Source organism: Rhinolophus ferrumequinum, assembly GCF_004115265.2.
Source record: "Rhinolophus ferrumequinum isolate MPI-CBG mRhiFer1 chromosome 15 unlocalized genomic scaffold, mRhiFer1_v1.p scaffold_54_arrow_ctg1_1, whole genome shotgun sequence".
Classification (NCBI taxonomy): Eukaryota; Metazoa; Chordata; class Mammalia; order Chiroptera; family Rhinolophidae; genus Rhinolophus; species Rhinolophus ferrumequinum.
Genome location: NW_022680357.1, coordinates 18715306 through 18730916, shown reverse-complemented (window position 1 = coordinate 18730916; position 15611 = coordinate 18715306). Strand labels below are relative to the sequence as shown.

The 15611-nt window shown below is 54.3% G+C and overlaps 1 protein-coding gene across 1 annotated transcript in view; it reads right to left on the bottom strand.

The window, feature by feature from the left end:
* Positions 1 to 1542: 1542 nt before the first annotated feature.
* The window catches only part of HS3ST4 (heparan sulfate-glucosamine 3-sulfotransferase 4), a 166081-nt gene continuing 152012 nt past the window's right edge, over positions 1543 to 15611 (bottom strand). The window contains exon 2 of the mRNA XM_033101983.1: positions 1543 to 3554. Within this exon, the coding sequence (XP_032957874.1) occupies positions 2918 to 3554 (637 nt within the window). The 3' untranslated portion in view covers positions 1543 to 2917. The remainder of the gene's footprint in view (positions 3555 to 15611) is intronic.

Genomic DNA, 15611 nt, shown 5'->3' with positions numbered 1-15611 from the left:
ACTACTGGGGGGTGACTTCTCTTCTCATCTCTGAACCACTCGCAGCGGCCTTTCCAGGGCGTGACTCCTCCGTTCCAGGGAGGGAGGGGATAGAAAATTAAATATAATTTATGCCTTGCTAATGGAAATCCAACACAAAAGTCAATCTCCCATGAGTTGTAAGGCTTGAGTTCAGGGCAGTATTAACCTGACTCCATTTGGCAGGTGGACTTCACTTTCGCGGATAGGAAACAAGGCCTTTGTCAAGTTTCCTACTGAAGAAGGGTGCGTGGCTTAGTGGCTCACCGCCAGGGTCACGGGCATCTGGCTAGAGTAGACACTGAGGGTAAGAGAACTTACACACGTCGAGTTTGCATTTCCTTTCAGAACCGTGAAATTCCAACCACATCACCAAATAGACCCTTAAAATAACCGTCCTTAAGGAGGGTTAGGCCTCTGCCCCATTGCTCCCAAGAATCTCAGCAAGAGTGTACAAATGTTCTAAGGGGGGCTCCCCACTTTCATTTCCCAGGTGGGAATGGCTTTTAACCATCAGCGAACCATATTAAAAGCAGATTCGCTCGTCATGTATGTGAGGACACATATGTAGTGGGTTTCTCTTTCAGCAGCACGTAAAGTCTTGATGTTCTGTGTTTATGGGGACAGGTAGGTAGCCAGGGAGGTGGGCAATGGAGAGCAGGTGGGATGAAGGGGCTGAGTCAACATGTGTCCACTCCGGACAAAAGAGACAAAGGCAGGTTAGAGTAACGGTCATTCTTAGCTGGTAGGAAACCACCATGAAAGCTTTCCCACAAACAGATGCTCCCTTCACCTCCTAAGTTATTAAATCACAACAGACCTAGTCCCCACTGAACTCCCCCCAAAAGAGTCCATGTTCCCCCAAGGAAGCCACAAAACCCTGGGCCCACTTCTCTTGGAAGTAGCCCCCACAAGCATGTAAGGAGGGGAGGGGTGGGGAGGGGGAGGGGAGGGGTGGGGAAGGGGCAAGGAAAGGCACAGAGAAACTTTCCTCCCGTTGTGCTCAGTTCAGCTTCCACAAGAGTATTTCCGAGAAGACACGCCAGGGCCCCACCGAGAGATTCCGACACGGGGCTCGGCACGCTGCAGCTTGCAGCACCCCACAGCTGACCGTGACGCGTAAGGACCCACGCCTGGCTCTGCGTGTAAAACCAGGCCCCACACCAGAAGCCCACACTACACACTGAACAAGCATCACTGACACGTGTCCTGCCTTCTGTTAGGGGTGCGCGTGCATCTTTTTATGTGTATCGCCTTTCGCTTTGGCAGTGAAGGCGTATATGTTGCCTTCAGTTCAATAACCACTTTCTCATCTGGAAAAAAAGTTATCTGTGGGGTTGTTCCTGAACCTGGCATCTTGGTCCCTTCCTCCAGGACCCGTCAGGGCAGGGAAGCCACTCCCTTTGTGCTACTTCCAGGACCGTCCGGCCCCACACACAGAACCCCTGGACCGTTCTCGAATCTGGCCATCCCAGAGAAGGGGGCACTCCCAGGGTCCGAGCATCGGGGTGGGGTTGGGGGCGACCAACACAAACACGCCATCGAACCCATGAATCAGGTTGCATTAAGCTTTATAACAACACAGTTTTCATTTAGCGGGAGAAATGACAGGTTAACAGCTGAACAGGTAGCTGCCCTCACTCCTGTCCCCAGTGGTCCTAGGTGACTCCTGGTTTTGGAGCTCCGTGAAGAAGTGCTTTACGTGAAATGCTGCATTTCAATCGAATCAAACTAATGGGAAGGGACACGTCAGCCAGCAGCCCTTGAGGGGGTGTCCGCACACAGCCCTTGCCTCCCCCACCCCCATAAACTGGATCTGACAAGTGGCGTCAGCCCTCTTGTCACTGCCCCAATATGTGCCATCTCTGAGCAGAGCAAACGAAGCGTGAGGTGACCACGAGGGGGAGACGGTGGAACAGACAGAAGAACGGTGACCGACCCCTGCTCATTGTGTTGCGAAGGGTTATTCTTAACAACAGACATGCCAACTTTCTGGTCCTTGCCCCTCTGGGGACCCTAAGGGACAGAACCCACCCCAAGAGCAAGTCTCAGAACCATGATGCTGGGGGAGAGGGTTTGCAGGTATGGAGGCCTCCCTCCCGCCCCCAGGAGGACTGGCTTTCTTTTTTGGCGTCCGGAGCTGGCATTCCTCCTGACCAAGCTCAGGGCTCTGAACTCAGCTGCCAGCACAGTGCCCCGTGGGCCTGACTCTGGCACGAGGGCAGAAGCTCGCTTCTCCACCACCCAGGACGCTCACGAAGAGAGAGGCCCAACCCTCCTTCAAAGGAAGGCTTCCAGGGGTGTCTGCGTTTTTTGGTGAGGAACGTGCATGCCCCGCCGTTAGTAAGATGAGGAGGGCGGGAGTCAAAGGTTGTGGGACGAGACGTTCAAGGAAGGCTAGCGACACCTCAGGGCGAGGACCCTGCCCCCCACGAGTCCCAGGCCACGCGGCCACAATCAGTATTCTGGAGAGATGCGAAAGCAGAGGTTACACGGCAGGGCCTGGGCCACATACAGGGCTGGAGGGCAGGCTTCCCAAAGCGAAGGGAGCCCCCAAAAGCAGGCCTTACTTTCTTTGTTTTCACTTAAACAACGTTCACAGCACGGCTTCTGACCTTGACAGCTACTGAATCCTGTCTTCAGATTCTGTTAAGGAGAAGACAGGCATGGGCCCTGGATTCTCGTGCTCATCTGGTCAACCAGACGCTGCCGCCGGCCGTCGGGTTCCTCCGGGAGGACCCGGGGACCCACCCCTTTGCCACAGGCCTGGGAGCGGCCCTGACGGGCGGAGGTGGAGGTGACCGGGCCTTCCAGCAAGGCCGAGGCCCCAGACCCGGGGTTCAGGGCTCAGGTGGGGGTCCCCTGGGCTGCCCACTGGCTTCCGCTCACACGGCCAGCCTCACTTGTCACCCTCCTCCAGCTCCCACTGGAAGTCCTGGCCTGTCATCTGGTAGAACATCATGTTGAAGGGCTTGTAGAACTTCCGCAGCCGCAGGATCACGTCGGGGTCGATGGCGGGGTGAGTCCGGCCCTTGCTCTTGCCCAGGCAGCGGGGGGCGCCGCTCTCTTCCGGCTTCTTGAGGCACGGGAAGCCCTTGGTCTTGTTGAAGAAGAAGTGCTTCTCCGTGACGACGCGCGCGAGGCCCAGGAAGTCCTGCACTTTGGCCATCTCGCCCGCGGGGTCCACGATGAGGCGCTCGCCGCTCACCAGGTGGATCTGCGCCAGGCGGAAGTAGCGCAGCCAGCTCTGCAGGTGCAGCGCGTACAGGCCGATGCGGATGGCGCTCCAGGACGCGTCGATCAGCCCCAGGGTCCGGTTTTTGAAGGCCAGCACCTCGAAGGTGGGGATGTCGGGCTTCTTGGACAGCGTCTGCGTGTAGTCGGAGATGGCGCGCGTCACCGGGTCGCGCACCACCACGATCAGCTTGGTGTCCTTGGCCATGGAGTGGATGCGCTGCGGGGCCTCGCTCGTCACGAAGTAGCTGGGCGTCTTCTCCATGGTGATCTGCCCGTCCACAGTCCTGGGCATCACATTTCTGGAAGCGGGAGGAAAAGGAAAGACAGCGCTTATTCCCATCTGGAAACAGTTTTTTTTTTTTTTTTTTTTTTTTTTTTTGCACAAAACGTGTGATATAAGTAGCCTAGCAGGGTAGCTACCAAGTAAAATCTGTCGATAAACACTTAGATTTTTTTTTTTTTTTTTTTTTTTTTTTTTTAACTCACGTCCTGCCGGAGTTCTGATTGTAGTATTTTCAGAAAAGGCAGCATATGGCGCTCGCATCCATGGCTGGGAACCGCACAGGCCTGGGGTGAAGCTGCTTCTCTGTCTCTTACCAGCTATGTCTACACTAGAGAGACTCTTAATTTCTCCATGTACTAGTTTTATAATCTCGGAAATGGAGATAATAATGACACCTACTTCACACTGTAGCGTGAGGCTTAAGGGAGATAATACTTGTAAGGCATTTAGCACAGAATCTGGCATGTGGAAGAGCTTAATCAATCAAAGACATTATTGTTGTTGCAGTGACTCTCAGAAAACGTTTGAGTTCACCAGAGCCTCAGAGATCACCTCATCCACGGGCTGGCAAACCATCACCCGCCTTGAGATTCCGTAATGCCTGCAGCTAAGAATGATTTTTAATCTTTAAATGGTTGGGGGAAAATCATACAAATACTAATAACAACACTTTGTGACGTGTGGATATTATGTGGAAGGCAGATTTCAGTGCTCGTAAGTCAACCTTCCCTGGAACGGGGCCCCACGCGTCCCTGTTTATTGTCCACGCTTCCCTGCATCACGACAGCAGGGCTCAGTCGTCACAACAAGCCCGCGTGACGCTCAAAGCCAAACACATTTGCTCTCCGGCCCTTTGAAAGTTTGCCGACCCCTGACCCAGTCCAAAGGCCTCGTTGTACAAACGACACTGTGTGACCTCAGCCAGCTGAATCCCACCTGCGAGTCCACCCTCATCTGTAAAATCCTAAAGCCTGGGAATAGAATGACATAGTGTGAGAGCACCTGTGGGTGTACAGGTGGGACGTCTCCTTCCCCGGCTCCCAAGGTTGCCCAGTGAGCCCGTGACAGACCCCACAGCAGGGCCCAACTCTTGCTTTTCTTCCCAAGGTCGCTTCTCCTAGCTCTGCCCTCCATCTGTGGGCCTTCAGAGCGGCCGTGTCGTGTTTGGGAGCGTCACGGTATTAAGGACTTGGATGCCACTTGTCCCCAAGCCTGGTGTGGCAGGTCACCAGCGATGACGAGGGGCTCTGGATCCTGTTAGGCAGTCAGTTTGTTGCAGGCATCTGCAAACCAAAGTTAACTGACGCGAAATCGTGGGTGTAGCAGGCCACCTGCCACCACGTGCTTCACTAAGTCTATTCACGTCCAAGCCTCGCACCAAAGTGGCACATGTAGGAGTGCACAGGACCTCTTTGTTTTGATGACATGCTCTTAAATGTCTCGGCTAATAAAACCTAATACAGGCGAAGATGCCTTAGCCTCCCCGACCATAATTACATTTATTTACTATCACACGCGTAGAGGCAGAGTGACTTCTTTTTTATCTCTAATTCACATGCTCTGTCAATAATTAATTGCTCCTGGGTTTCGAGCTTTCTCGGCAAGCACTGCGATTAGGCGAGAGGAGTTCGCCTGGTGGAGAGTCACAGGTAGGTGCTGTGACAGCGTGACGCTTCCAGGATGGAGCTTCCAGGTCAATGTGGCCATGTTGGCTGGAATCGTGCTCCTCTCAGACTAACGTATTTTTCAGAGTATTCTGAGTGTCTTCATGCTTATGTGCCTGTCTGAGTCTCAGCAGATTTAACTGTCTCACTTGGAGGGGCAGGGCTGAGGACCACAGCCTCCAGGAGTCAGATGTGCATGATGCAGAAGTTGTCGCTACCCATGTCCCCTCAGTGGAGGTACCCTACCCACTTGGAGCCTCAATTTTCTCATCTATAAAACAGGTTTAATCAGAGCTTTCCCTTATGGGATTCTAATGAAGATTAAGGTGGTAACGCAGGCAAATCGCTTAGAACAGTGGCCAATGAATGCCAGAATTGTTTTACACTTAAGCCAGGTACACAAGGTCACAGGCACAACAATTCGTAGAGAAGAGGAATTGCTAGGAAACGTTTACATTCGACCAGATGGAATAGCTGAAGCACCTGGGAACTAGAAACGGATCCAGCAAGAGAGGATATTCTGACTCAAGCCTGATCTGGAGGCTGGTGACCAAGGAAGGAGCTACTGTTAGTTCTGCTGGAGTGTAAGGAACATGCTGACACCCTACTTTGATTTCAATTGGACAAATAAATCCTTGCGGAACGTACGTTGTCTTACAAAAATATTAAATAAATGTTGATGCAGAAACCACCTGAAGGTCGATATTTTTACAAGGCCCTTTCCAGAGTTTTGTCCATCAGATGTATTTGTTTGTTGATTTTGTTGTATTTTTCTTTCGTGCAGGAGCAGCTGCTAGGTTTCTCTTTTTATCCAGTTCTCTGTCATTCACTTCTAGACCTGTGTTTGGCTTTCCATTAAGCCCCATTCAAATTCATCTCCTTCACTTCGGCTAATTGCTAGTCTGTCAGATCTCTGTGGCTTTGAGTCTTTTATCTGAAGCATCTGGGATGAGATGGTACCCAGCCCGTAAGCCATTGCATAGGGGAGAGGACTGTGTGCCTCGCTCAGCGTTTGGTGCAAGGGGGACAGAGAGGACGGTGCCGGAGGAGGCACCGGGGAGGGGGGGAGCAGAGGAGCCTTTGGCCATCATGTCACAGATGAATTAAACCGTGTAACCCAGGAGAGTCCTGCACTTGGGGCCACCGGCTAGACAGACCGTCTCACTCAGCCAAGACACAACCGCTGTGGCGTGGGTCACCCAGGATTTTCTGCCGGTGAGAAGATACCCAGAGGCTGCTCAAAATCCATGAAGTAGCAGGTGCCCCAAGTGCTTCTGACTCAGTTACAATCATGGCTCCACTGGTTCCCTCCGTGGCACTATGACAGTGAGCAGAACAGACGCGGTCCCTCTCTCCACAGAGCTGCAGTCTGACATCCACATCTGACCGATGGGAGCTGTTTAGAGCGTCACATACAAAGCTGGGTTAACCACAGAGCGGGGACCATTACTGTTCCAGGTCTGCAGGGAAGACACGGCCTCGGGGCCGAGGCAGCTTCCGTCCGAGGTCTCGCGTGCGGACAGAGCACGTCCGGTTTCTGAGCTCACTGACCAAGCAGAAGTCGCTCAGTACCAGGGCAGAGCAGACGCTGACAGATAGCAGGCACCCGTAGATGTCTGGGGAGTGACTCCTCTCCTGGACCCATCACCCAGCAGCTATTTCTGTGCCTCCCCCAGTTTCCATCTTCTCCCGCTACCTTTCTAGACCCCCTTTTCCCTCCTCTCTCCTGGCTTTAGGCAAGTTCTCCACTGGCTGTGACATGACATCATGCCCACATTCTCATATCTCGTTGTGTTTGAAAAACAGAAAGGAGAGCAGCCACGTCGGAGGAGAGTGAGCCCAGGAAGGAACTTAGAAAACAGGGCAAGGCGTGGGCAGAGAATACATCATGATGCCCTTCCCCACCATGGCAAAGACGACGACTTCCCGCTCTGTGTGATCAGAAACCGCTGAGGAATATGGAACCGGAGAACACGCTACGATTTACATTTTAAGAGGTTGTTTCTAGATGCTTTGCTGAGAACAGACAACAGTGTGGCAAGAGTAGAAGGCAGGCCACACTCTGAGCAGCCATTTCAGGACAGAGCGTTGGGGACCGTGGTGGCACGGCTGCCGGTGCAGAGCCAATGTGGTGAGAAGCATTCAGAATCGTATGCGCTTTAAAAGTTGGGCCACAGTCCTTTCTGATGGGCGGGATGTAGGCGCGTGAGGGGCGTCAGGGTGACTCCGAGATGGTCGTCCTGAGCCCACAGGGAGCAGCGCAGCTGATTGGTGGGAGAAGGTTGGGGAAGCAGGTTTTGGGGAAGGAGCCACGTCTGACTTTGGACTTGTCATATCAGATGTCTGCTACGTACCCAAGTGCAGCTGTTGAGTAACGAGCTTGGTACAGGAGTCGGAAGTCCAAGGGAGTCCATGTTGGAGGTGGACATTCACGGTGCGTCAGACGCCCTGCCGGGAGAAGACGGGACCTGCCCTTTGCCTGCAGTGGGACTTCCCTGAACACAGAGGCATTTAGGGGCCAGGGATGCAAACGAGAATTCTTTTTAGTTCCATTACAAAGGTTTTCACAAACTCCCTTTAATCCCCGAGTCCTAGATAACCCCCATATTAGAAAGCTTAGAATAACGTCATGACCTGATTTGTTCCCACGCCCTCCACGGCTGGGCTCAGTCCCGTGAAGCCCTGGACAATGTGCTTTCGCCTTTGTCCCCCGAGTGCTGACACAGCACCTCCCAGTAGTGGGTCCCGCACAGCTCTCCGCGGTGATGGATGCTTCCTGAACGACACACACTTGCAAACACCTGGGACATTCTGGAGGGCATGGCTCCTCTGAGTCTTTCCACATGCCGCGGGCGCATGGTGTTTCCGAGTCCCACGCTTCCCCGTCTGAAAGACCATGTACTTCAGTGTGGACCATATGGTGAGAAAACGGTGCATCTGGGCTTGGAACAGCTCGTTCACAGTGTCTGTGTGCTCAGAGCCGCCAGGACACCAGCGTCAACAGTTCTGAGGCGAGAATCATTCGGCGACATCACACAGCTGCTCTCACGGCCCCAAATGTTTACGAGGCACAATCCAACTCGCTGTCCTCACCCGGCTGCCCTGGGGGTGGCACTTGATGAGTTCCAGCCCCATGGGGGCCAGGTCAGCGTCCGTGGCCACATGGGAGAGCGGTAAGAACAGGCGTCATGCAATAGCTGCTAACCAATAGTTACCAGACAACAGCAGTCACGCAGCAGTCATAACAACAGTTGTCACACCCCATTGACTGAGCGCTCACTCTACGCTACGGTCTGTGGCTGAGAGTTCAAATCCTGACACCAGACTAGCATCTCTAAGCACCTCAGCCTCAGGGTCGAGTGTACAGCCCCCAGACGTGCCGACCCTGGAGCCACACGTTAGCTGGGAAAATTATTAACCCACGTCTTGTGCATCTCAGTTTTATTCTCTGGAAAACCGGCGCCGTACGCATAGGGATTCTACGGAGACTTAAATGCGTCGATATTGAAAATAGTGCCTCATGTAGAGTAGGTGGTCGACACATTAGCTGTGAGGTTTTTGAACAAGTCTCTTAAGAAGGCACAATGATGGTCCCCACGGTGGCGACCAGGAAGCTGAGGCCCTGGGAAATGGGTGGTTTGCTCAAGGTCACGGGCGTGGGGTTGGAGCCAGCTCCAGGCCTGTCCTGCATCACAGCCCGAGCTCCTGGTTACTGCCTGACGACGCTCACCCAGCCTGTGGAGGCTCCGCAGGTTACACCACAGGCCCAAGGTCAGCCTGGGGGTCGCCGTGAAGCTACAGCTCAAAGTGAGGCTCAGTCTGTGTGTTGCCAGGGGGGCTGTCGCTGCCTAAGCCCAGGGAGGTACAGAAACCCAGGCCAGAGCCCTCCGCTACTCCAGCCAGAGACACATCAAGCTCACTGTTTCACGTGGGCTCTCTCTCTGGGGTCCCGAGTTGGAGCAAATGGGAACCATCGTGACTGCCGGTGGAGAGAGCAATCGCCGTGTCGCCTGGAAAGTGACCGCTCTCTGCAGAAGGGTCAGCGCACAGCTGCCTCCAGCCGCCTGGCTTAGAGGCTCGGGGTCAGCTCCCGTTTCCCTAGTGCGTTATCCAGTAGAGCAAACGGTGCATAAATTAGCGATGCTTCCTGAGCCCTCCCGATGGACCACGTGGGGGAAAGAAACTCGCTCAGACACTCAGCGGAGAGCCTGCTGCGGGCCACGCCCCGAGCACAGCAATTTCCCGCTCGTCCTGGCTCCTCCACCAGTGCCACACGGCACACGCAGCCGTGACAGAGAGGTGCCAGTGAGCGCCACAGAGACCGAGAGCCATCCACGGATGCGGCCCCAGCCAGCCCCGCCCCGTTCTGTTGGGAAGCCCACTGTGCTTTCCGAACCACGGTCCCAAACCCTGGGACGCCTGGCAGCGCAAAGTCAGGCCACACAGAAACCACATTTCTTCTATAAAGACCCAGGAAGAGCGGCGTGTCCCGGGGGCCACCGGAAGTGAGAGACATGGGCTCCTGAGTGGTCGCTCTGGCTTCACCACTAACTGGCTGAGTGCGTTTCGGAAGGGTCACTGTCACGCTAGCCGCCCGGGTCAGGTGCGGGGAGGTGGCCATGCCAGGAGGCCAGCCTCAGAGAGCAGGTGCCCCAGACAGACAAGCTGTGCCTGGGGCTCCCACCCTCCTCTTCGTGCACCCCTGGACTTACCAGCCCTACTCAGTGTTTGCTGTGGCTCGTCAAAGCGTGATGCCTACTGCACAAGGCCTGGAGCCGAGGCTCATGCAGACGCAGGAAAGACTGTGAGCCTGGAAGATACAGACGCGTGGCCTGCAGGATGCAAACTGCATTCACTCCTACACAACTGGCCTCCCTTGGCCACGGCTGCCTTGGAACGTAGGGGGACCAGCTGTAAATATTCCACAGCTGGTAATTTGCAGGAGTAAATCACGGTCCCTGGTGCCAGAGTGTGAACTGAACGAGTGAGTTTTTCTTCCAGGGGTTATTGGTGATGTCGTCTTCCTGGTTTCATCGTGTATTTAATTTAGTCCTCACCACGTTTATGCCCGTGTAGTCTAAGCTCTGCTGTGTCTCCTGGCCGGAGCGGCGGGTGGGAGGGGTGAGAGGTGGAGTCTTCTGAGCTCCCAGACGGGCCCGTTGGGCACCAACATGCATCACCCACACAGCCAGTCATCCACTTACTATGTGATTTCTGATTGATCACCGCACCAGCTCCCGCTCTGCTCGTCCTAGAGGATGGAGGCCGGTATCACACGTTCCTGTCATCTGGGGGTTCACGGCCTTTTGGGACGTCCCTGATGCCACCCCAAACCTACTCATGCCCACAAATGTTCACACAGCTGCAGAACTCCAGCTGGCAGCTCTGCTCAAGGCCAACTTTCGATATGCAAACAAGCAAGGGGAGAGGGTCAGTTAAGATCAAGCACCTGTCACACGCTTTGTGACCTATGACAAGAAACCCTTACGTTTCTAATTCTGGAAAATAAGCTCTATGATTTTACCTATTTTACCAAGAAAGAAAAACCAGGGTCAGAGAGTGACCCATCCAAGAATGCCCAGGTAGAAGCCACCAGGCCGAGGTTTGCGCGCAGGGTTCCCCGACTCCAAGCTCCTGTCACGCTGCAGCGCGATGCAACACGTCGTCTGTGCAAGGCCCTGAGGCCAGATGGGGAAGGGCTGACCCCTGAGGGCCGGGGAGGGGAGGACCGGCAGCTCGTCCAAACATTCCAGAGAGTCAGGGCTGCGATGGCAGCAGAGGCAGCGGGCCAGCACACGCTGTGCCCCAGTTCCTCACACAGGGCATGACACGGGACAGACTGAGCGAGCGGTGGCACGAGAAGGCTAAGGGGCCGGGCGTGGGGCCAGTTCCTGTGACACCCCCCATGGGGGGGTCAGGGTATGTGGTGTCACATTTTGCTGTGAGTTTCTGAGCAGGTCACAGTCAGGCCGTTACCCACCCCCACCGTTAAATGGCCAGGCTGCCACGTCCTGCTCCAGGGAGAACCTGCTCTGAGCTCCGTGACGACAGTGAAGCCCCTTTGAGGGCCTCGGTGGCCAGCTCTGGGCTTTTCCCTCCACGCAAACACACACTTTCTGGCCCGTTATTTAGAGCACTGGTTTTCAACTAGCAACTAGAAATGCTTCTGGCTAACTATTCTAAAAGGGGATGTACTGGATGGAAGGAGGTGACTCGCGCGGCTTCTGAGCAGGAAGAGCAGGACATGGGGGCAGGGCCGGACCGGGAGTCTCGTGAGGGCAGCGGCCCCGCGGTGGTGAACCAGCCGCACCCTCCCCGCTCACCTCCTCTTTCTTCCCTTCTTTCTCTCCTACACCCTCTTCTTCTATACGACTCCGCTAAAGAGCCCAGGTCCTGGCAGAACACATCCGACGGTTCTAGTTTGTTACCCAAGGGAGAGATGGTCCCCAAACGCACACAGTGGGGTGGGGGCAGTGCCCGTGGGCACACCGGGGCACCTTTACCCAGAAGACCTGGCCAGAGGAAACGCCCAAACAGGAACACAGAAGAGCCGTGAAGGTAAGCCGCGTGGAGGCCGGCTGAAGAAGCAGAGATGCAGAACTCTGAGGTGAAAGTGTGTCTGCCCTGTCCAGGGGTCAGGGCGGGAGGGGCAGCGTGACTAGAAAGAAGTGTTTGGGGCCGTGGGAGGACAGCAGCGGGGCCACACAATGGAGAGCCTTGCGGTCATCACAAGATGTCGGGTTTTCTCTTGAGCGAGACGGCAGCCAGGAGATGGAGGGAAGGACGTGGCCAGGCCCACACATCCCGGGCTGTGTGGAAAGAGTCTGCAGAGGGGAAGCACTGAGGAAGCCCGGTCGAGGACACCGAGGCCATCAGAGTGCGAGTGACGGTGACCGGGTCAAGGTGACAGGGTGTCACGAGGTGCAGCGGCCACAACAGAATTTGCCTGTAGATTGGGTTCAAGGCGTGAGAGAAAGACGAGAACCAAGGAGGGCTCCACCGTCGCTGCCCTAGGAAAAGGAAGGGCAGAGCCGACATCTTCTAGGAGAGGAAGACTCACAGAGGACCAGCGTGTGGGGAGCTGAGAACCAAGGGGTGGCTTGTGGACATGGGAATTCTGGGGGGCTTCCAACGATGAATGCTGAGGAGGCAGCTGGCTTTACACACGGAGCGTGGACAGGTCTGCACCGAGCGTGTAAACTGGAAGTGAGCACACGGGAGGCGCTAAGGCCGCACAACTGGCCGATCTCATGAAGGGCGTGGGTGGACACAGAGAAAGTCTGAGGACGGAGCCCCGGGCTCTCAGGGGCCTCGACCACAGAGCTCCCCAAATAGGGACCTGCTGACCCTTCCACAAGCAGAACCAGCACTCCAAGAGTCAGAAGATGTGACTGCACCTCACCGGCCTAATGTCCTTTGTCAACCGTGGCCGTCACGCAGCAGGTGCAGTCACCACAGCTGCCACCCCCACCCCCAGAGACATAGTGGAGACTGGGGTGCCCTGGGGGGAATAAGGGCTGGATTCCTGAGCTGCCATTGGCGCAGGGCGGCCTCTGGCGGACTCGGGGTGACTGGCTGGCAGCACCAGAGGCAGGAGCATCTCCCCACAAGACGATAACACCTGACTTCACCGAAGCCCCCGAGTTCTCTTACTGAACAGCGCGCAAGTGGCCAGGTCACGAAACACTCCCTTTGCGGATTCTAAATCCAGAGAAATGTATGGTTCTTTATTTTCTTTAGCCACCTTTATGGCATTTAAAACATCCAAATAGCACACTTAAAAGCATTCCAACATTGTATTTCTTGTGTGTGTGTGTGTGTGTGTGTGTGTGTGTGTGTGTTTATCAAATGTGCACATTTTATGCAAGATGGGCTTTCTCTGTGTTGGCGTGGGTGTTGCCTCATACTTTATCTACTTTCAAACACTTTCAAAAACTACTAAAAAGTAGTTTCTAGTGACACTGATAAAAATACATTCTTTAAAATGTGGCTCCCAGGGATAAAATGACTAGGTACCCAAACGGACGTGGAATATTCGAGGGGAGGACATGGAACGTTGAGTGAATTTATTGCTGGGAAGATGGTGTGAGAATGCGTAAGCTGGGTTAGGGTGTGACCACCCATGTACCAGGGTCTCATTTATGGACGGCACATAAAGTTGCCAGATTCACGTGAAGGGAAACAATGTACCCCTAGAGGAGAAACCTGGGGACGGAGGCAGCGGGGTGGTGGGTAAGTGCTTCCTGACCAAGACGGCGGGGAGCCCCGGCCCAGCCTGGAGGCCAGTGGCGAGCTGACGTCACACACCTGGCCACCATCAACACTTTTCCGGCTGTTCTGTGAGCTCCAAAGCCAGGTCATTTCCCCCTTAAATGACGGTCATGCCCTGAGAAGAAAACTGAGTGTGAGTCTAGACCCTACAACTTATTCCTCGTCGCCATGCTGTGGTCTCTTGCAGTTTATGTCTTGGGCCTCAGTTTCCTCACTGATAATGGTGATAATAACGCCCATTGTTGTTGACAGTTAAATAAAGCGATTATATAAAAATGCCCAAGTCTGAGGGGACAGAGCAAGGCTACTCCTCTGCCAAAGCCTTTTCTCCTTCTGGGCAGATAACTAGACTACATTACCCAGCCTCCCTTGCAGCTGGATGTGGTCATGTGACTGAACGCTAGCCAATAGAATATGAGCTAAAGTTAGGTGTTCGTCCCCTTTGTGCCCCATAGGGAGTTCCCAGTCACGATTCTCCGTGTTATTTCCCCCATGATTCTGCCCTGGGGACGTTGGCGCCCAGATCAGTCTTGGAAGCTGAATGTGCGAAGTGTCGGCATCTCTCCGAGCCTGGGCTCTGAGTCACTGTGTGGAGGAAACCTCCCGCCTGCCTCTCGCCCAGTAACCCGCAGCCCTCGGGCCTATTTACCAGAGTAAAACCTAAACTCTCATTGTGTTAGCGGCTCCACCTGACGCAGTGGAATCGGACGCCTCGTAAGCGCTAAATAAATGTCTACTTTCCTTCACCCCGTCCTCAAAGTCCTCAAGGAACAACACGCACAAATGAGCTGCGGCCCAGAGAGAGCAAATCGCCCGCCATTATAGGAGAGGTGGCAGGCAGACACGACGCACGGCTCGGAGGGCTGGAGGTGGAAGGTGCTCGTTCTGTACCCACCAGGTCTCGAAGGGGATAACGAGCCTCACGCTGCCCAAGGGACAGCTGTTTCAAGGAATGGTGTTTTCCTCTGCTTGATTTGTTACCATGTGAGAAAGTGGATAGGCAGAAAATGGTCACACCAGGGGAGGAAGAGAGAAAGGAATGGTGGTGGCGCTGACAGGGGACCCACAGGCTTTTCCCTGCAGCAACACGGAGAATTCAAAGGACCGCCTTTGAGAGCCTGGAAGTTTAATGACAAGTGCCCCAGCTTGAAGGAAATATCACCACCAGGGATCCTGCGTGGCGCCAAATACCTTGGCGGCCTTCTCGATGAGAAAAGGTCTCGCTCTGTCTGAACAGGGACTTTGTAAGACTGGATTTGTGCATAACTCAGGCTTTTCAGTGCCATGGGCTGGTTTCAGAATTGTTTGTTCTACCGCCCCGCCCACCCTCACCTGAAACACTAGCTGTGTCTACAAATCAAGAGCGCTTGCAAGTGGGATACGTATCACGTAATACATTTGGGAAACAGCCCATGCGACTGTGATGAACCCTTCCTGCTGGGGTCACTTGAAAACCTCTTGTCTGGTACAAGAACACGAGCCCGAAACAGATTTTGAAAGTGGATGGAGAGCACACTGCAAAAGGGAGAGACTGGGAGACAGTCATGAAACCTTATTTGCTTATAAAAAATATCTGTGAGATCATGAAGTAAAAAGCATATATGCATCATCCATCCATCCACCCAACTAACCGCTGGCTGACGACATTCTGTACTTAGATACTATGCATTCAAACACAAAAAAAATCAGGAAAATTAATCAGGAAAGAAGAGGGAGGGACATCCTGGTTATTAATATATGGAACAACACTTCATTTCTCTGATTTGTTTAAGCTTACTCGTTTATTCCTCCAGTGTCTGCTGCGCACCTGCTGGGTCCTGGGTCCTGGGACGACAGAGCAGTTCTCTGCCTCCGTGGGACCTGCACTCCAGGGGTGATGGGTGGAGACCATGAACACACGTCCACACATTACAAGAGACAGGAAAGGTACATTCCATCCAGGGAGGCGTCAGGAACCTGCCTGCTGACGTGACAGACATTGAGCTGACAGCGGAAGGAAGAGAAAGCTGACCACTGGAGGAGCCAGAGGCAACAGTGCTCCAGGTAAAAGGGGAGCATGTGTCTGGGCCGCTGCCTAACGGGCAAGGGGGGGGTTCTGACAGGAGGCTGGAGAGGGGGCCGGGTCCACGCAGGACCCT